This window comes from Pinus tabuliformis, chromosome 5_1, assembly GCF_031772625.1.
Source record: "Pinus tabuliformis cultivar Carrire ecotype Pingquan chromosome 5_1, CPIR1, whole genome shotgun sequence".
In the NCBI taxonomy this organism is placed as follows: domain Eukaryota; kingdom Viridiplantae; phylum Streptophyta; class Pinopsida; order Pinales; family Pinaceae; genus Pinus; species Pinus tabuliformis.
Genome location: NC_142305.1, coordinates 816,805,464 through 816,827,921, shown reverse-complemented (window position 1 = coordinate 816,827,921; position 22,458 = coordinate 816,805,464). Strand labels below are relative to the sequence as shown.

At 34.8% G+C, this 22,458-nt stretch overlaps 1 protein-coding gene and 1 pseudogene across 1 annotated transcript; both read left to right on the top strand.

Annotated features, from left to right (window-relative positions):
- Window positions 1-2,572: 2,572 nt before the first annotated feature.
- Window positions 2,573-4,293, top strand: LOC149167422 (GTP-binding nuclear protein Ran1B-like; annotated as a pseudogene).
- Window positions 4,294-12,314: 8,021 nt separating this feature from the next.
- LOC149167421 (transcription factor bHLH130-like) lies at window positions 12,315-20,561 on the top strand. Its single transcript, XM_089430478.1, has 5 exons — window positions 12,315-12,659; window positions 19,362-19,568; window positions 19,700-19,765; window positions 19,909-19,974; window positions 20,472-20,561. Exons 1-5 carry the CDS (start codon window positions 12,315-12,317, stop codon window positions 20,559-20,561), a joined length of 774 nt encoding a protein of 257 aa, XP_089286604.1.
- Window positions 20,562-22,458: the final 1,897 nt, after the last annotated feature.

Sequence of the window (22,458 nt, the reverse complement as noted above, 5' to 3'; positions counted from 1 at the left end):
TGTAACAATCTCTGAGATACTTTCTGTAATAGAATCAGCTATACCTTGACAAAATAATGCATCATTACTCTCCATAATACTGGGCATATCTAATGGATCACTAATGTCCAATCGAAACAAAGAATTCAAGCAAGGAGATGCACTTGATATCACTTGAGTCACTTGATATCTACCATTCTAGGAGATGCACTGGGATGATCTTTTGCTTGGATATGTGATCATGTGTTTGGCACTAGACTCTAGTTCGTTAGCATGAAATAGGTTCTAGAGGGGTGTTACAGAAATATGATTGATTCTCCTTTGAACATCTCAAATCTCCACAAATATGTGCATAGGCATAATACCAAGCCATGATATTTGTAGCTTGGGTCTTTGAGAAGTATGAAACATGAAATTGACATTATTTGGTTTAATTCCACACCGAAATTTATTCATGAATTGATGAAATAAGAGCTCATGGGCATTCACTGAATTGTCATTCATTTGAATTCACTTATTCCATGTGTGGTTAACTATATTGGAGAGTTAAACATAATTCTGGGTTTTTATACCCTCTCTGCCCCTAGTACTCTACATTATTTTATGTCTTTCATTTTCCAAGCATATTTCAGGGTTCTTTATTGCATATTGGTGCTCTTCTAAAGTAGCACACCTTTATGTATATGGAGACATAAAGGTAGTGGTTCGCCATGTGGTCTTAAGTGGAGATTACCCATACTCTAACAATTAATCAATGCTCAAGCATAGATTTAGTGGCTGGGTTGTGTTTCATGGAGTAAAAACACTTATAAATGTGGAGAAAACACATCATTACTATAAAACAGAGGTAAACCATATTTTTTTCTTGAAGAATAATACCTGAACAAGGGAACAAATCAGTATTGTCTTCAGAATTGATTTTATTTTGAACAGTCTCCTTAGCTGTGACTTATTTTTCAAGAATAGATTCATCCATACCTGAACAAGGAACACATCATTACTGTCGGTAAGGTTGGGCCTGTTTAATGGAGTATTGAAATAATTATAGCAAAGGGAACACATCATTAATATTATTTCTAGGGGAACTAGAACAGAGTCAAGGCATTCTCGAACTAGTGAACACATCAATACTGCCTTCAAAACTATTTGAAGAATCAACAATTTCCTGAGCCATGTCTGGTTCTGTTTCTTTATAATTACATGAACAACTAATTTCTACTTTGAAGTATCGCTCTCTATTTGTGTGTAGACATGAATCCAATCAACCTTGTAATGAGATGACTCACCTGCATGCTGGGAAACACTAGGCATTGGCTCATACATACTAGAGACACTGTCCACTTTCGAACCATACAATTCATCAAGGCCATAAAACTGTTTGTCATTGTTTGGACTCTGAATAATGAAATTTGTCTTCATGAACTTCATCCTCAATAGTTGAGTTATGAGGTTGCAGACCAACATCTGAAACTCAAATATTCTCATAAGCTTATTGAGGTTCATCATATGATGAATTAATCAGTTGATGATCTCCAAATTTCAAAGAAACTGCATTAGAAAACATGGGACAACCATCATTTTGGCTATTGTTATAATTCTTATGTGATTTTCATTCTTCATCATCATGGGTTTCACTTTTGTAAACCTGTTCAATTTGCTCTTCTTTTTCAACTACATCATCTTGATATCTTTCAATTGCATCTGAATTCTTAAACCCATACTCGTGAGTTTCATTATTAACGAGTGAGACGGGATTTTCCTGAATAGAAGTAGCTGAAATGTACTGTATGGTTCATTCTTCACCATCTCAAACTTCATTGGATGATGACTCCTTTCTAAATAACAATTCTTTCTTGTCAATGAAAAACTGTCTCCTTTCTAATTAAGACAAGAAAAGGAATTTTCTTTATGTATCCCATGGAGTATAACCTTTTATATGCAATTGTGTCTTATAACATGATAGTGTTGCACCCTAACCCAATTTTCGAGTACTCACATGTCTGTTTAAGGTTAAAAAATTAGTAAACTGCATTCAAATGCATGCTAGTCACATTATTTTCTGCTGGACAATTATATTGCAGATAAGTAGGCATTGTGCTGCTGGACAATTGTTCAACTTATGAATAATTACAGGTAACCAGAAAATTTGGTTTCTGGAGAGAACTATTTAGCAGAAAATGAAAATAGATTGCTAGTATTTGCTTTCAGCTAGGACTAACATCCTTTGAGTTTTCTTCAATCTTCAAGACAGACTATTTCCACTGTTAAAACTTAAATATATATAAGGTAGAGGGTAGGCAATATTTAGTTGGCCAGAGGCCAAGACTACTTTATGTAACCCAAAGTATAATCGTGAAAAACTATAGCTTGTATTGAAACACTTGCATATAGGTAATGAAACACATAAAATTCCATCATAAGTTGCACATGTACATAATCAAAATGTTTGATATTAAATAATTTAAGAGTCAATACACATTTTAGCCTAGGAGACCATGACCATATACAATGATGAGAATATAAAAATTATTTCCCAACTTAATATTCAACCTTAGTTTGATTTTCTTGTTTATAATCCAGGAAAACAAGAATGATGGCTCAAGAAGTCCATGGTTATGTGGAAGCTGTTCTGAATAGCCTTGCTGCAAATGTTCCCAAAGTAAGACATCCATGTGGATGAGCACACAATGCAACCATACCGAATCTCAGTGTTTATTTAGTCCATGATACTTGAATTGATGATTTGATGATTTGCAGGTTGTGCTGCTTTTTCAAGTTGAGAAAGCCAAGGATGAAATGCTGACCCAACTTTATAGCTCATTCAGGTAAGGTTTAATGACAAAATGTGGTTAAGGTACGTCAATAATTAGTTTGATTATTTTCCCATTTCTATATTTTGCCAGACTGATTTTGATTTTCACTTGAAATCAGGTCTCTTGGGACTTTATGAAAGTAGTGTTTTTTGTCATCCTCTACAGGTGTAGTAGACACATGTTGATTGGAGCAATGTACATTTGAGCGTTTGGCGTGCCTTTTCCACTTTTTGTTTAAAAAGGTCCTACATGGATTTGAACTTGGATCGATCCCAAGAGAACTTTTGACTTATAAATTCTATTTTCCCATGTTGATATGTATGTAGTGTGGGCTCAGTAGCAACACCTTTTAACCTCAATATCAATGACAATAGAGCAACTATGAGACCTTTTTTGGTTCCTTTTTATCAGCACTCTGTATTACTCGTTTATGTCTCTTTATTTTGAATTTTAATTTAATTTAATTTTGAATTTATAGACAGACTATGTTATTGGTTGTTTTGATCAATACTGGTTTGCTTTTCCTACTTTTGTTGGAATTTTCCTTGTTGAATTGGCGAGGGTTCTGTATTTTTCCACTTATATTTATTTGAATTTTAATTTAGTTTAATTTTTAATTTATACACAGACTCTGTTATTGGTTTTTTTGATCAATATTGGTTTGCTTTTCCTATTTCTGTTGGCATTTTCTTGATTGAATTGGCGAGGGTTCCGTGATTTTCCACTTCTATTTATTTGTTTCCTTCTTATTTACTGATTGGGATTTTGTTTGTTGCAATATTCATGGGAAATTTGAAGTTATCATGTTTGATGTTACTACATGATTGACTTACAAGAATGTCCCAACGTGGCATAGAGATCTTCGCAAGTATCTCTTTTGTAGAGGGGTTGGATCTCTAAGTAGAAATGAAGGTTCCTTAATTGTGTGGTGGCACAACTGCCTGAACCGATTAGCTAAATATCTTTGTGAATTTTAGGGTGTGTGAGAACATTCCTATTGTTCTTTGTGGAAACAAGGTTGATGTGAAGAATAGGCAAGTGAAAGCTAAGCAAGTTACTTTTTATAGAAAGAAGAATCTTCAATACTATGAGATATCTGCAAAAAGTAACTACAACTTTGAGAAGCCATTCCTGTACTTGGCATGGAAGTTCTTAGGGTGAGCCTTTAATCTAGTTTCCGATGCTCCCTAATATGAATGTTATATAAAAAAAATTGCATTGATTCTATAATGGGTTATTTTTATAGGGATCCAAACCTTCATTTTGTGGAGTCACCTGCTTTTGCTCCTCCTGAGGTTCAGATAGACCTTGCAACCCAGCAGCAGTAAGTAGAATGCTATTTTCTTATTATTTTTTGTCAACTTTTATTGAAATAATTTGTTCCATTTCTAAAAGATTGAAACTTTGGCTTACAATATTTTATGTTGTCAGGTACGAGGAAAAACTTGTAGCAGTTGTGGCCCAACCCCTTCCAGATGACGATGATGATGCTTTTGAATAGCTTTGTTAAGATGCTTTTGCATATTTAGGGATTGGTGGATTCAGTTAGTTTTGTATCATTGGAGTTTGCTCTTGAGTTCTGACATTTAATTTTGATTTATATCTGGGGCTTAGAATAACATTATCGCATCTCTCTATATGTGATTTGGGTACTGTGTAGATGTTTTCATCGGTGGAGTTGGCTAAGCTATCTTAGTTCAACTCCATTACAGAGCTATTTTTATATGCTAAGACAATTTTTTCCGTTATATACTCTTGCACATTTTGCACAAGAACGTTTTGTACTCTTCAAATATTTCAAGAATGCTCAAGTGCCTTTTGTTGTGTACTGTTGGGGGAAATGCTAGTTGGGATGATTGTTGCTTGTAATATACTATGGCTTGTTAAAACTTTCTCTGAAAATTCTAGCTATGTTTGAGGATTTATTTTAACTCTGAAATTGGTTTACATAGTTGATAACTATGGCTTTCAAGCCTGCCTGGGTATTCTTGTGGGTATGTTGTCTATCGAACACATAAAGGTATCACCATTTCATTAATTAGGCTCTTGATTGATTTCTGCATAAATATTCGCATTGTCTAAATCTAAATTCGTTTCCATTCAACGGTCTACAGAATCTTCTTTAACTATAGTAAAACTGGGAGATGGAACACTTATCAAACCTAAGGTAGCATCTTAAATCCAAACTTCTGACTACCATTTGAAGTACTAAAACTTGGGCGTAAATTTAGTAATGAATTGAATCCCCTTTTGCTAAACAAAGGTAATATTAATAGCCCACATGCACTGGTTTCTATCAGACAGGAATTTCTGTGGTGGTTTCTCTCATACACAAGTACCATTTGTGAACTTTGATTGTGAAACTACTTTGAAAGAACATTCAAAATGATTTTTTTTATTTTTATTTTCTAAATAATTATTTATGTTGTCTCTAGAAAGAAAATAGTTTGAATTATGGACATATAGTCTCTATAGAGACAATATGTTTTTAATCTCAGCTATTGTTTCTAAAAAGACAAAAATGTAATTGTCTCTAAAGAGACACAAATAAAGTTGTCTCTAGAGAAACAAATGAAATTGTCTCTAGAGAGACAAATCAAATTGTCTCTTAATAGACAATAATTCTTGTCTTTATAGAGACAATAATAATATGTGTTCTATATTGTCATTATAGAGACAAATTTTTGAGAAATTATATTTTGAGACATTATATTTTGCCACACCCACTTAGAGACAATATTTAAGATAATACACAAGTTTCTTTTTGTCTTAAGTTAAGACAATTGACTCAAATATTGTCTTAAAACCCCCCTATATATAGTAGTGCAAGTATTCCTATGGTTTTTAATGTTGTGATTCTTTCACCTCATGGTTATTTTGGGAAAGAACATGTTTTAGGAATGCATGATAAGATATTGATGGACAGATAAACAATTTTTTTATAATTGTAATTTCCATTCGATGATATCCTCTCTTTATTGTTTGATTGTATTTTGAATATTTATTTCGATTTTTCTTTGTATTTTAACTATGAAATTGAAAGTACTTGGTATTATGTCTGTTTAAACAACAACCAAAGCTTGAAGATGAAACTAATATTACATGATATTGATTGAAATTCTTTTAACTATTTTGTATTGAAATATTTTAATGATTATTAGAAAAGTTTACTTTCATGTTGTTATTTTAGAACATGTTGTTTATATACTTGACGAATTTCATGCATTAGACAACAAATTGTTGTTGCGAATAAAATGATAAAGATTAGACATCACACATCAGATTATTTGTTTTAACAAGTTATTTACAACTTGATCTTTTTAGCATGTAACTTAGTTGGCATGATTGTGCCTAAGCTTTCCCTAAAGGTTGAATACTAAGCGACTAAGGTGTTCTTTTCTATGTTGGCTTTAATTTGTTCATACAGGTCATTTGGCCACATAGTGGCCACTATCACTCAACTGAAGAAAACTTGTTCAATTTTCTTTCTCTTATGGGGAAGAATGGCTTTAAAATTGTTGATGTTGAGGTATATGTAATATAAATCCTTTATAGTCTACTTTCATCTATATTCTACTCTTCATCATCTTTCATATCTTACACTTTGCATTCAAGGTTCTTTTGTTTTCAGAAAAGGAACTCAATATTGATAGTAAGCAATAGGATTTGAAGAAAGAGGAGAACACTAACACTCGAGCAAAAAATGCAAAAAGATAGAGAAGAGAACCGGTCTAGTGGTACTCTTAAAGCCAATATCCCACATAAGGCACGCACATCGAGACTGATGTTCAAGTCTTCATAGTTGGTGAATTCACTTGCAATGACTTGACAGCACAATGATAATGTTTTATAGTGATGAAACAACATTTCATGTGTAAATTGTAGTCTAGCCAATGTTAAGTTGGAAACTCATATTGTAATACTCGACATTTCATATAATATAATTTTTGTGGTTGAAATTATTTATAGTTGCACTTGATATTGTTTAGTATTTTAACTAACATATGTAATTTTGAATTTTCATATTAGATGAACCAATTCACATTGTATGATGTTTTTTTAATTTAGTCACAAAATCATACTAATTAATCTATGTTGATTAATAATGAACACATAAAATCAATCTAAAACTACTAAATTAGTAGTTTATATTGATTAATGATGAACAAAAATAAAATGAATATATGACTAAATTAGTTGTTTATAATGACTATTAATGAAAATAAATGAAATGAATATAAACTACTAAATTAGTCGTTTATGTAATGAATATAAAACTACCAAAAAAATATAAATGATTACTACAAATGATTAATTTTTCATTACAAATGACAACTAAATTTTGCATATATGTGACTATTAGTAGCTAATCTATAGTATCTTATAACAGGACAACAATTTAGTCATATTTCTTTGGTCATTAATTGGTTTCAAATGACAACTAAAATTTGCATATATATGACTATTAGTAGCTAATTTACAGTGTCTTATAACACAACCAATATTTTGGTCATAGTTCTTTAGTCATTAATTGGTTTTATCAAATGATCATACAATAATATATTTTGTTGTGTATTTGGTCATTAATTATGGAAATGAATGACTAAATCAATAACTAAATTAATGACCAAATTTATCACCAAATATACTGCTATATGATAAAATTGAGACAATCAATTAATGACTAAGCTATAAATGACTAAAAGTTGGTCACATTATAAGATACTATAAATTAGCTACTACTCGTCACCGACAGCAAAATTGTCATTTATATGAATATTTTAGTCATTCTTTTAGTAACTAATTAGCCGTTTTGCACTAGTGAAAGAAACATTTGGAGGTTTTTGCATATAATTGATTCTCCTCAACAATTTGAGCACCCAGTCAACATGTTGAAAATGATCCTTCCAAGACTTGTTGTAGATTATTATATAATCAAAAAAATACTAACACAAATTTTCTAAGGAAGGTTTTGGAAATAGAATTCATCAAACCTTGAAATGTTGAAGGTGCATTAGTAAGGCCAAAAGGCATGACCAAAAATTCATAATGACCCTCATGAGTTCTAAATGTTGTTTTCAGAATCTCTTCATTCTTCATTCTAATCTGATGATATCTTGAATAAAGATCTAGCTTGTTAGAGTAAATTGCTCCATCTAATTCATCAAGCAATTCATCAAGAACAAGAATGTGAAATTTATCTTTAATAGTGAGATTATTGAGCTCCCTATAATCCAGAGACATGTGCTATGATCCATCATTTCTTATCACCAATATTACTGGAGTAGAGAAAAAACTTTGACTAGGTTGAATTATATCAGTGTCTAGCATTTCTGCAACCATACGTTTAGTTTCATTTTTTTGGGCATAGGGATATCTGTAAGGCCTAATGTTTGGAGGAACACTTATTGGAATCAAATGAATAATATGATCATGATCATGAATAGTTGGGAGACCTTTGTGAGTCTCAAATACCTTGGAATTATTTTCCAAGACTTTTTGGAGATTCGGAGAAATAGATGATTTCGATGTTTGAACATCCAATGAGCATAATTTTCCAATTACGCCTCATTGTTCTTTCTTTAGAATATTTTTCATGACATTAGAGCTAATTATCTTTCCTAGTTTCTCTACGATACCCCTTAATTCAACTTCCTTTCCTTCCGAAAAAAAATTCAAGAAAAGTTCTTGAAAATTAAAAGCTATCGTCTCTAAAGATTGTAACCATTGGACTCCTAGTACAACATCAACACTTTCCATTGGAATGGAAAGCATTGGACTATTCAATACACATTCCCCCATGGATAACTTTATATTATAACGCTTTCCAGAGAAATTTATAGTTCCTCCATTTTCAACCATTACTTGACACTCTAATGCTGGATATAGGAAGAAATTCAATTCCCTCGCTATCTTACAATGAATAAAAATATGGGTACTACCCGAATCAATAAATATTATTACCTTTTTATTCTTGATATTTCATTCTATCTCGAGAGTTTGAGGAGTGGTAATTCCTGCCAATGCATTATAGGATATGCTTATATTCATTTCTTCTTTTTCTGGGGTTGGTTCCTGGTGTATATCCTCTTCTTTTGATGTTTCTTGATATTTTTCTTCCTCCTCTTCACAATCTATGTAAAATAATTGATTCTCAACACATTTATGACCTTTAGTGTATTTATTATCACAACTGTAACAAAGCCCTTTTTCTCCTTTTTCCTCCAATTGTTGTGGTGTCAAACTTGTAGTTTGTTGAAGGCTAGGAGCAACAACACTTCTGTCTTTATAGTTGTGAGTGGTAGAATTGCTTGTTGCCATAATTTTGCTTTCCACTTTTCTTGCCACCTTGAATGCCTTCTTTAATCAATCAAGTTCCCGAAGAAAAATCTCATGTTGGATGTTATCCTTTAAGGTCCCTATGAAGACATCAATCCTATGCTCCTCTAAAATATCATTTACCTTGATATTCAATTTTTGGAAGTCCTCAATCTGCTTCGCCATTGAACCCTTTTGTTTGAGATTTATCAATTGGCTAAAGAAGGTTTTTCTCTTTGTATCCTTATAATGTACTATCATTTCCTCTGTAAAAATTGACTAAGTGACAAGAGGTTTACAAGAACAAAGCCATCGATACCATACTAACTGATTGGATTCTAAATATAAAGATGAAATGCGTACCTTTTGTGTGTATTGTACATTATGGAGATCAAAATATTGCTCCATCTGTAGTATCCATGTTACTAGATAGTTGCTATCAAACTTCCTCATATCTATCTTTGGAGTATTCCTTTTTTTCTCATCATGAGTTTCATCTAATACCTTTTTGCCAATAGGAAGCATTTCTTGTAGCAACTTCATCAAACCTTCCATGTTTGCTTTAGAACCATTTTTCAAATCTTCCATGTTTCCTTTCATTTGTGCTTCTAGGTCATCTTTCAAACCTTCCATGTATGCGTTTAAACCATTCTTTAAACCATCCATCTTAGCTTCCATTTCATTTTTGGTTACTCTTTGTGCGAGCGAAATTTGTTTCACTTGGTCTCGTAATTTTGACATATCATGTTGCATTTCTTTCTCTTCTTCATGTGTCATAGAAAAGATTTTTGGTTGCTTACTAGGTGTGTCTATTTTTTTTTAGACATTTTGAAATCAACCAATGATATCTATGCTTCAATATGCCCTTTGAATCACTTGAAACTGATTTTTCAAATGAAAGTAATGAAAAATAAAATAAAAACACACATTTTTCTTGCATTTTAGGAGCTAGATATTGCAGCTACTGTATCTTTATAATTGGAAATATCCAAGATTTGAAATTCCATCTTATAGTAGCCCTCTGAGTCATCTTTCCAACCCAACAAGTCAGAGCAAGATTGGATTCTTCATGGAATAGTTATGCCCAATCTCCCACGATGACCTATTTGAAGCAGTGAAACCCTAGAATCCAAAGCTCCGATACCAAATGTTATGCAACCAACTCACAAATAGATAGGTAAATGACTTAAAATTATCCTCTTCGAAGGGGAAACCTCCTTTACATTACATAAATGAATAATTCTTGGATTATACAAATGATAATACGTCCTTTGTATATATAAGAGTCTAAGGGGTCACACTATAATGAGAACCTACATAACAATAATAATGTAAGGGCACAACAATAACAATAAAAGGGCTACACTAACAATAACAATAAGAGGGTTACACTAATATTATATGACCTAACACATTTACCTTTAATAGAAGAAATTTTGAATAACATTACCACAATGATTCATTTTAAATTTTTATTTCTCTTATTCTAAACCTATAACAATAATAATTTAATTGGCCCACGGGGCTTTGGATTGATGGTGAATGGGTGCACTGTTAAGGCACTCCTTGTGATAGGTCACTCGTTCAAATCCCCCGTTATATTAATATATTATATTTTAATATATCATGGACCAAATTAATGAATATATTATATGTTACCTTATCTTAACTTGACATTACATTATTACTCTTATTTGCTCCCCGTCATAGTCACATTTCCGATCTCCTCGGGTCAAACTTACACCTCATCATTTGTTCACCTTATTATGCCGTTTCCTCTCTCCCAGGGTCAAACTCATATCTCATACCCTTTCAATCTATGGAAAATCTGGCCATGTACTTCGATATTCTCTCAATTTTGCTAACTGAATGACAATGCTGTAACTCCAATCCACCAACACAAAAATTTGCATGCGCACTCCAACCCTTAATCCACCAACTCAAATAATTATGCATGGGCACTCCAACCTACTAAATAGAACTCTACGCCTGCATTTTAGAAAGTCAATTTGGTCACCGTCTTCCAATGCTGGATGCACAGTGTCATGCTCGAAGATACCCATTGAAGCTAATTTTACTGTAAACGGATTCTCCTTCCCAATTTCATCATTGATAAGCTTTTGGTAGTAATTTACATGAGTCGAAATTCTCCATAACGTTATAAAAATAATTTTGCAAAAGATTTGCCATTTTCACATGCTTTCTTATATGGTCGAAATTTGAAGTTTTTATTGGCAGTGGATAAGATCTAATCATGTAAGTGTTTTGAATTTTCTTTTTGGCAGTGGATAAGATCTAATCATGTAAGTGTTTATACAATTGGTGGAGCGAAATAGATCACCGGGCTTCTGTGATTCTATGAGTACACGTTCATGTAATAATGTTCACAACACGTGTAAGTCATGGAATATCCTATTGCTTTGGCGTTATGACCCGACGGGCAGGACGGACTGGGTGGATCGTTGCGAGAACGTGTGAAAAAATAATCTCTTATCGCTGACATGACGGACCCACTCTAAGCTCTCTGTACTCTGCGGCCGTCTGGGAATCATTAGCTGTTTCTGCTTTCACAACAATAGCTCGTTAAATTAATTTTTTCTTTATATTTTATAATTGATGAAGGTCGGGTAAGCACATATATTGCGGAATCTTATTGACAAATTGATGAGGTGGATATGAGATTACTTCAAAAGTTTCACCATATCTCTCCACCGTTGATGATGGAGAGGAGAAAAGGGAGAAATGGAGTAGAGAAAAACCTAGAGGGAAAACGGTGGAGTGGAGAGAAACCGAGGTGGAAAACTTTAAAATATCTTTTTTAAATTTTCCTAATGTCTTTTTTAAATTTTCCCAAAATATTTTCACACTCTCACTTTCATCTGCAACCCAGGAGTCTGAAAAACCATATATATATATATGGATGGACATGATCTCGTCATTTTTTGCACTCTGCATTTCAATATCTTTCCCATCTTTGGGCCCTCTTGCATAGTGACGGATGTGCTTTATTCGATATTGCTTTATAGTACGGGCTGCAACTTAATTTTTGTTGCTGCAAAATTATAGGAAGATGTCTATATTGCTTTATAGTACGGGCTGCAAGTTAATTTTTGTTGCTGCAAAATTATAGGAAGATGTCTGATATATGGTCTTCTGATGAATTGATGGTAAATATGGAAAGCTTCAGAGACTCGGTGACCGAGCATGACAGCCTTCTGTCCACATGGTTGTCTCATGCCATTCAATCAGATGGCAATTCCACCGGAATTGAGTACAATATGTTCGGCCATTCAATCAGATGGCAATTCCACAGGAATTGAGTACAATATCTTCGGCAAATACGAGGCACGCGAAAAGCCCATGGAAGTTTATGCAGCAATCGGTGCATATTCTCCTTATGTTGAGCAATCTCTGAATTATGAATGTTCTGATGGCGCTTCTGGGTCGATGGAAATTGGGCAGACAAGTCCTCAATACAATTTAGTTGGCAGCAATGAGTATATATACAGTTCCTTGCAGGATCCTAAATCCATTTCTTCTTATTTGCATGTAGGTTGCATGAACTCATGCCCATCTGATCATCAATCCAGAGATACATCTGTTGTTGGCTATTTTTCAATGGGAAAATACCAAAAACCATTCAAGCAAATACCACAGAGCCAATGCTCTGTTTCATTTCTTCCAGGACCTTTTCACAGCGAAGCTAATAAAACCAAATGACTCATAACAGTCCATTACACAGCATAAAAACATTTCTATTGCTTAAAATATAAAGCCTCATACAAACATTCATCCTCTTTGCTGAGAGGAATTCACCAAAAACAATATTAAACAAAAACTCTGTTTTCACCCTGAGAAATTACTGAGCTGGGTTTACTGCTGTAAATCCCCTTTTATATTCACTGCAGTGAAAAACACTTTACTGCTGTAAAATAAAATTTACATATGCATACAAATGCGCTCCACCATTTTCCTTATACACTTCTGTACAAAACCACACATGGTTTTTCTTACACCTCTGTTTCACAAAAATGCCACACAAAACATTACAACACTGTTCTTGTCTTTTTACACACTGCTGTGTGTTTCACCTTTTACTGCACCATCATTTTACAATGCTCCACAAAAAAAAGATTCAACCCACGAGCTCTTTTCATTTGGCTCACACTATTCTCTTCTTCATGCACTGCTGTGCATTTTCTTCTCTTACACTACGCCCTTCTCTTTACCTTCTCTTTACAATGAGCAATACCAACAAAAACAAATAATACATGTGCTCCCCTGTTTTTTTTTTTTTACACTGCTCTGCAATATTTTCTACATGCATCATACATTGGGCAACAAACTGGCATATGCGTTCTTCATCTTCCCATACACTACGGTGCATTTTACAACTTACCATATATTAACCTACGCTGCCTCCATTTCTTTTTAACACACAACGTGTATATATTTTTTTAATGTGAATCACTTGTGAAGACAGAAATAGTCAACACACGAAATCGCTGCCCATACTTCCACTATATAAAAACATTAAAATTAAAATTGCGCCTACCATCTACGTACAGACATTAAATTCCATGTTGTTTCCTCCACGGCGGTCAACCAAGCTTTTAATTTACTCCACGCAACATTTAATTTGATGCAGGCCCGTGCACCTTCAAGAGATCGACGGTGGAGGATGAAGAAGCAAATCCAACGATGGAGAATGATATCGGAAGCCACCTTGTTGCTGAGCTTTACCTCCCGATGGGTCAAAGTTGCCTACGTCAGGCGAGAGCCACGTGCCTGCACCAAAACGCATCGGAGCTCAACAATACGGAAACCACTTTTCATGGATGGCGGTGCGATATGATTCTGGGCAGTTTTGTGGTTTTGCAGGCGGTTTTGGTTGATAGCGTACGGCAGCGTTGAAATTAGATTTCAACACTCCCCTTTAATTTCAACTGCTGGGCTTTCAATCTTACCCAAGCACTTCCTCACATAGAGGGGTTCACCAATCTTCCTCGCATAGAGGGATTCACCAACTGCTTCTGCTGCAGTTCATAAACAATCAAAGTTGTCTTCCTCTTAATAGAGGGATTCACCTGAAACTGTGCTTAAGAGCACCTTCCTCATGACAGAGGGATTTACCAAACTATGCTAGAGAGCATCTTCCTCTGAACAGAGGGATTCACCAATGACTATGCTGAAAAGCATCATCCTCTTGATAGAGGGATTCACTAATGACAATGTGCTGAAAATCACCTTCCTCGTTAACAGAGGGATTACAAACAGACACTGCTTTACATGCAGTTTCAAAAACAAACAATCATTGCACTGCTGTGTGTGCAAACTCATTACATTGTTCTTTTATGCTGCTGCATATTTTCTGCTGCACTGTTGTGCCATCTTCTTTACTGCGTCTACTCCACACTGCTGTGTCTACACTTGCTGTTGTGTTGCTGCACTTCACTTACATTTCTTTGCAAACTCTGCATTGCTGTGCCTTCCCTTTCTCACATTCACACTGTTGTGTGAGAATTCTTTACTTGCGCACTTATGCGTGCTTCCCTTCTTCACAATGGGAAAACTTTTCTTCACGCTGCTGCGTGCTCCCCTTCACTCATTACAATCATACTTCTGCTGTGTCTCACTTGCATTTCAGATGCAACCAACACACTCACTGCTGTTGCATATATTGCATTTCAATTCAAATGAACAACAAATTCATTACATTTACCTTTACTGCTGTAAGGAAAATTTCTTTTGCATGTGCTGCTGTTCAAAACTTCTTGCAGCTGCATTTTTCACATTTGCATTGCTGTGTGCTTCTCCTTCTTGCCATCATGCTGCTGTCCATAACCTCTTGCTGCTGCATTGCCTCTGCAATTTGCACTGTCGCTGCCTTTTGTTTCATCATACTGCTGTGTGCCCATGCTCTTGGCACTTCATTCTCCACAAAAAATAACACAGGCTGCTGCCTTTTCTTATGCACCCTTGCTTCACACAATCTTAGTCTTCATTTTTTTTACACAATGCACTACTGTGCAATTCCCTTGGCTTTCTGCTGCCACACACATTCTTATACATCCAGTGTGCATTAAAAATCTGTTGTCCTTGTTTTTCTTTATGCGTTTCTTTGCATGCTGCATTGCATATGAAGAAAAACATTACATTTTTCACTGCTGTGTATTATACTCACTCTGCTGTGAGTATGTTCTCTCATATTACATAGAAGGAAACTACCTTCCATTGCTATGCATTTCAATGCATGTGCTCTATAACAGAAATTTCCAAACTGCTGTTTTGTATTTTGTCTTCCCACTGCTGTGAGGGTTTCATTGCCTTGCATACTGCTGCTCTTTACATTTGAGCGCTGCCATCTCTTCTTCTTTATGCATTTCTGTGCATATTGCATAAACACAAAGCAAAAACATTGCTGATTTCATCACTGCTGCATATTTCCTTCTAGAGGGATTAACAAAGATTTCATTTGCAACTGTTGCGCTGCAATACATCCTCCATCAACAAATGACTGTTAATACAGTTCAGCAAAAAAAATTCAAGCTCCCCTTTAGTGTATGCTTGTCTTCTTTTGGCAGACTCTTCTCAAAACAAATTTAGATCAGCTGCGTTGCTTAAGGGGTTGTCACACTTTATTTCTTTTCTTCTCCATACTTCTGTAACTTTCTTCTTTTGCATGGGTCTAGCTTGTGTAAGAGCCCATGTCAAGTTACAGTCACGTGCCATATGCCCAATGTTATGACACTTGAAGCATTCAACTTTATTCATGAATGAGAATTCATGATTTCTTCTTGTGAAATTATTTCTTGGAGATTGTCGGGGACCACAACATCTATCTCCATGAAATGCTCTACAGTCTTTTGCCATATGACCAAAGTTTGAGCAAGCATAACAATAACCATAAAATGAACTTTGGTACCTGGGAGATGGAGGTTTCCTTGATGTACTTCTGAAGCCTTGCTGCCTTGAGATCCTTTGATGATCACCATTGCCTCTTGCCTTTTTGCCATCAGCTACATTTCTTCTTGAAGCTGGTTCTCTTCTTGGAGCAGGATTTCTTCTATTGTTGCCTTCATTTTTCTCCTTGCCTTTGCCAGAACTAGGAGCATCACCATCTCTTTCTGGCTTCTTCACATCTCCCTTGCTTAAAGCATCCTCATCCTTGTTTGAGGGTTCACCTACATACCCAAGTCCTGATTTATCAAATGGAGATCTGTGATAGCTGAGCATGTCATCCAGAGCTTGAGAGCTCTTCATGATCTTGTTCATCCCTTCAACCTTCTTCCTGAGGAGGACAATCTCTTCTTCTAACTTTTCACATTCATTATTTTTCTTTGTTAGTTGTCCCTCAGTTTCTTCCTTGCTACGAGTAGCTTCAGCTACTACTACTTTGAAGGAGATAATATCTGTCTTCATTTTGGAGATTTCTTCTTGACTGCTCTCCATTTTCTTTTCAATTCCTTGTGCCTGCTTCCTGGCTTCTTGTAGTTCAGACTTAAGGGAGGAGACCTCTACCTTGTACTGTCCAATCTCTTCTACAAGCTTACTCACTCTCATGTGCCTTTGTTCAAGTTGACTTGTCAAGACATCTGCCTGCTTCTTTGCTTCATTCAGCTGATTTGTCATGAATATGACTTCTTCATGATGTTTCCTCTTGCATTCATCAAGTTCCTTCTTAAGCTTGGCCAGCTCTTCATCCCTTTCTTTTACTTGAAGCTTGATGAGATCAAGCTTTTCATTTTCAGCTTCTATGATGGGTTCTTCTTGACTCATTGTCATCGTCAGTGCTCCCTTTGCATGAAGGTCATGTAGTCTGTCCCATATATCCTTTGCTGATGTGTATTTCCCTAGATTCCTCTTCACTGAATCAGGGAGTCCATCCAAGATTAGTTTTGCTGCTTGTGCATCATATTCCATGGATTCTTTATCCATCTTGCTGTCATCAATCACTGACTCCCAGACTTCAATCCCCTCAGACATTAGGAAAGCCCTCATCATTATTTCCCATACATTAAAGTTTCCATCAAACTTTGGAACCTCAAATACAATGCTTTCAAACAGATTGCCTTCTAGTTTAGTAGAGAAGGGAGACACATTTTTAACAGGCTTGGAGGCTTTCTTCTTTGACCTTGCCATATCTAGGCTTTAAATACTTGACTGTGTTTTCTTTTAAATCACTGACTGTTCCTTTAACAATAACACAAAGGAAAGCTTTGACAAATACCTTACCCCTTTTGGCTGTGGCTTCACACTGCTGGAGAAGTTTGACTGCTGCAACCACACCTTCCTTCAGCTTCTTTGAGTCTTCAAAGAGCCTGGACTAGCTCCGATACCATTGTTGGCTATTTTTCAATGGGAAAATACCAAAAACCATTCAAGCAAATACCACAGAGCCAATGCTCTGTTTCATTTCTTCCAGGACCTTTTCACAGCGAAGCTAATAAAACCAAATGACTCATAACAGTCCATTACACAGCATAAAAACATTTCTATTGCTTAAAATATAAAGCCTCATACAAACATTCATCCTCTTTGCTGAGAGGAATTCACCAAAAACAATATTAAACAAAAACTCTGTTTTCACCCTGAGAAATTACTGAGCTGGGTTTACTGCTGTAAATCCCCTTTTATATTCACTGCAGTGAAAAACACTTTACTGCTGTAAAATAAAATTTACATATGCATACAAATGCGCTCCACCATTTTCCTTATACACTTCTGTACAAAACCACACATGGTTTTTCTTACACCTCTGTTTCACAAAAATGCCACACAAAACATTACGACACTGTTCTTGTCTTTTTACACACTGCTGTGTGTTTCACCTTTTACTGCACCATCATTTTACAATGCTCCACAAAAAAAAGATTCAACCCACGAGCTCTTTTCATTTGGCTCACACTATTCTCTTCTTCATGCACTGCTGTGCATTTTCTTCTCTTACACTACGCCCTTCTCTTTACCTTCTCTTTACAATGAGCAATACCAACAAAAACAAATAATACATGCGCTCCCCTGTTTTTTTTTTTTTACACTGCTCTGCAATATTTTCTACATGCATCATACATTGGGCAACAAACTGGCATATGCGTTCTTCATCTTCCCATACACTACGGTGCATTTTACAACTTACCATATATTAACCTACGCTGCCTCCATTTCTTTTTAACACACAACGTGTATATATTTTTTTAATGTGAATCACTTGTGAAGACAGAAATAGTCAACACACAAAATCGCTGCCCATACTTCCACTATATAAAAACATTAAAATTAAAATTGCGCCTACCATCTACGTACAGACATTAAATTCCATGTTGTTTCCTCCACGGCGGTCAACCAAGCTTTTAATTTACTCCAAGCAACATTTAATTTGATGCAGCCCCGTGCACCTTCAAGAGATCGACGGTGGAGGATGAAGAAGCAAATCCAACGATGGAGAATGATATCGGAAGCCACCTTGTTGCTGAGCTTTACCTCCCGATGGGTCAAAGTTGCCTACGTCAGGCGAGAGCCACGTGCCTGCACCAAAATGCATCGGAGCTCAACAATACGGAAACCACTTTTCATGGATGGCGGTGCGATATGATTCTGGGCAGTTTTGTGGTTTTGCAGGCGGTTTTGGTTGATAGCGTACGGCAGCGTTGAAATTAGATTTCAACATCTGTTTCATCGTCTTCCTCGTCACCTCAACAAAAGGATTTCCATGTAAAAGCGCATCGTAATGGTAATGTAGATTTCCCTGTGGGTTTTGATGGTTACCCATTTGCGACAGCAGAAGCGTTTCATTCTTGTGAAGACTGGATGGAAAATATGCTTTCTGCATCATCAATGCCTCAACACAGCTTTTCAAGCCTGCCAGCTCACAACATTGTGATACAAAATCTCATTGAAGGTGAAATAGAACTTGCATGGAACTCACACAAGGTAGATGCAGTTTTAAATTCAAAATTAGGAGGAGACGATCCGTTATGTTATGTCAGTCAACTTCAGCGGGAGAACAAAAGAGAAGAAACATATCAAATACCACTCAACGACGTTGCTGTTGAAGAACATCATCCACCTCTGAAGCGACATTGCACTGTAAGTGTCTGCAGAGTATAAACTTTTGGATCTATAAGAGTATCAAAAAATTCCAGTCAATCAATTTATTCATTTATGTTAATCATCATTATTATTTATTTATTTACCAATGAAACTAATTCTCGCCATTAATGACACTTGTTCTTTATTTACTATGCACAGGAACGATTAATGGCCGATCGGGCGAAGGTGAATGCCGTGCCAGCAATAGAGGAGGGTATCAATTACATGCCGATGACCAGCAGCTCGTCAATGCTGGCGTCCATAGAACCCACATTGTCCTCAACAGCTGGTACAACATTTAACACAGATGGCAAACCTCGTGCTCGAAGAGGCTCTGCAACGGATCCTCAAAGTCTTTACGCACGGGTATGTACGACCCAATTAACGACTCCAGTCATTAGGCATTCTACACGTACTATAATATACTCAGATTGATTCAGATTCGTTGCCCTGTGTTTAGTAAATGTTATATAACATTATAAAAAAATTGTGTGCAGCAACGGGGAGAGAGAATCAACGAGCGTCTGAAAGTATTGGAGAATCTTATTCCGAATGGAACCAAGGTAATTATGAAAGGCGCCCAGGTTTCAATAAGGCTGTTTAGATATTTTGTATGTTCATATTTTGCTGTGAAAGAATGGGTTTGATTGAAGTCTCGCATTCTCTTTATTTAAGCTGAAACAAGTTTATGCCATCTGTTTTGCAGGTTGACATGAGTACGATGCTTGAGGATGCTATCCACTACGTTAAATTCTTACAGCTTCAAATTAAGGTGCGGAGCTAATCAGGATGAATATAAACCAAACGGGTTACATAATTACGGTTTAGTGTTAGTTTATGTTTTTCATCAATAACAATTTATTCGTAATTATTTTTAATGTTATATATTTTTTCAACTGTGTTCACGGTCACTGTGCAGAGATTCAATCCCGTAACTTCCTAATTAGCAAAATAGAGAACTCTACCAATTGACTTATCCCTTCAGCTATTTTTTAATGGCATACTATTTTATTATTATTCATTGATGGGTTCCTTCGTTTTAATATTTGATTTCCAATCATTTTCTGTTATGACCCGAATTCACATTTACATAGCTAAGCAAATTATAGCTGTCCCCCTCTTGATAAAAAAAAATTTTGCTTTGCCAAACCCCATTATACAGACAGAGATCCAGTGCAGTGAGTAAAATGGCTTGCGTCTCTGGATGCAATTTTTTAATAAATCTGTGTTTCTCTGGGCGCAATTTTCTCATAAAGCTGGTGAATGCAGATTCTGAACTCGGATGACCACTGGATGAAAGCGCCCATTGCCTTTCACGCTGTCGATGCTTCTTTCGGCAAGTCAAGCACATGCCAATAATGAATAATCTAAATCTATGAAAACTGAAACCTGAGCACAGCATGGAAGCTACACGGGGTTTTAGTTGTTTCCCACCTAAATAGTTTATTTTGGATCCTTGCTGAACTGAGAATTGGAGAAGTCAACGCAGGAGGCATATAAAACTAGAATATGCAGAGCATGGTATGCAATTTCGTCCATGCAAAGCGTGGAGTATAATATGTTGTAGTTATTCCATGTTACAATTTTCATGGAGCGCAAACATATTAAGACGCGTCTAGAATGACATGAGGTTCGTTAACAATCTAATGTATATCTGCGAATGCCATTAGCAACGTTTGATTTCGGAATTTTTTATAAAAGAATTGATTTAATCAGTCTGTCCGCTTCCGATGCAGCACATATGCGTGGATCGACCATTCTCATATAATCAATCTAGGCAGTGAACCGTGTTTACCAAATTTCCTGGCAATAATTAACCAATGTATGTTGTAGTTTAAGTTCAAAAATTTTGTAGCATTCATCGACGGCTAACCTTGATCAAAATTAAAGCCTTCGTTTTGAAATTTAATAGACAGATACCCATTATTTTCATCCTTCAAAGCCTTTAAACATATACAAATTTTGTTTCAAAATTTGTATAATCGTAATCATATAAAACCTAAAAACACTCAAGGGATTTTCAATAACCAATTAAATCATTTTTTACTATCCATAAATATTTTTAATATGTTTTTAACCTAAACATTTGCTCATTTTGAGCAATGGAGGAAGTATTCACCGGTTATTTACTGATTTCAGTTGACGTTCAGAACCATCAGTCCGGTCCCTATTCAAGACCTGAAGTATCTGTTTGCTGTTTTTTCTATGAGTGGTGTATTTTACATTTTGAAATTCATTTGACTCATTTTAAAATAAAAACACAATATTTTTAAAATTAAAAAATAATAATGTGAGGTTATAAAAAACATGATCTTACTATAAATGTGTGTGGGTGGTTAGCATTCAACTATTATATTTACTGATTTCAGTTGACGTTCAGAGCCATCAGTCCGGTCCCTATTCAAGACCTGAAGTATCTATTTGCTGTTTTTTCTATAAGTGGTGTATTTTACATTTTGAAATTCATTTGAGGCATTTTAAAATAAAAATACAATATTTTAAAATTAAAAAATAATAATGTGAGGTTATAAAAAACATGATCTACCATAAATGTGGGTTGGTAGTTAGCATTCAACTGGTAAAAATATTTCATTCTTACTCTTAATTATAAATAAAATAATATTTTTTTGATATCTATGTGGAAATGGTTAGCACTCTTAATTATAAATAAAATAATATTTTTTGATATCTATGTGAAAGTGGTCAGCATTCAACTAGTAAAAATATTTCACTCTCATTCTTAATTATAAATAAAATAAGTTTTTTTACATATTTATGTGAAATAAGATTTAAAAGCTAAATTAATAAAAAACTAATCGATATGCTTATTCATTTTAGAATTGACACATGTCTCTATTAGAATAAAAATAAAATAAATTTTAAATAAAAAATAATGTGAATTTAATAATTTTAAAAAACAAATATACACATTTGATTAATTTGAATTAAAAGTATTATAAAACAAAGTTTCATTTGAGAAAATGAATATATTTATTTTGGTGGTTCATATTACAACAAAAGGAAAATTATTTTACTCTTATTTTCAGTTATAAATACAATATTTCTATATGCATGCTAAGTAATACAAATGTATGTTTGCTTTTAAAAGATAAATTAATTAAAAAAATACAAAAAATAAATATACATATTAACTAATTTATTTAAATATCAATTTAGAAAGGAAAACATAAACAAACATACATATATGTGTGTTAACCACAATAACATATTTCAATGTCAAAAAGTAAGAAGCAAT

Excerpts from the sequence above, each read along its gene's own strand:
- LOC149167421 (XM_089430478.1), top strand. The coding sequence starts at position 12,315 with ATGACAGCCTTCTGTCCACATGGTTGTCTCATGCCATTCAATCAGATG. Across the intron at positions 19,766-19,908 it reads TTATTCCGAATGGAACCAAG|GTTGACATGAGTACGATGCT; the intron begins GTAATTATGAAA and ends TCTGTTTTGCAG. Across the intron at positions 19,975-20,471 it reads TCTTACAGCTTCAAATTAAG|ATTCTGAACTCGGATGACCA; the intron begins GTGCGGAGCTAA and ends TGGTGAATGCAG.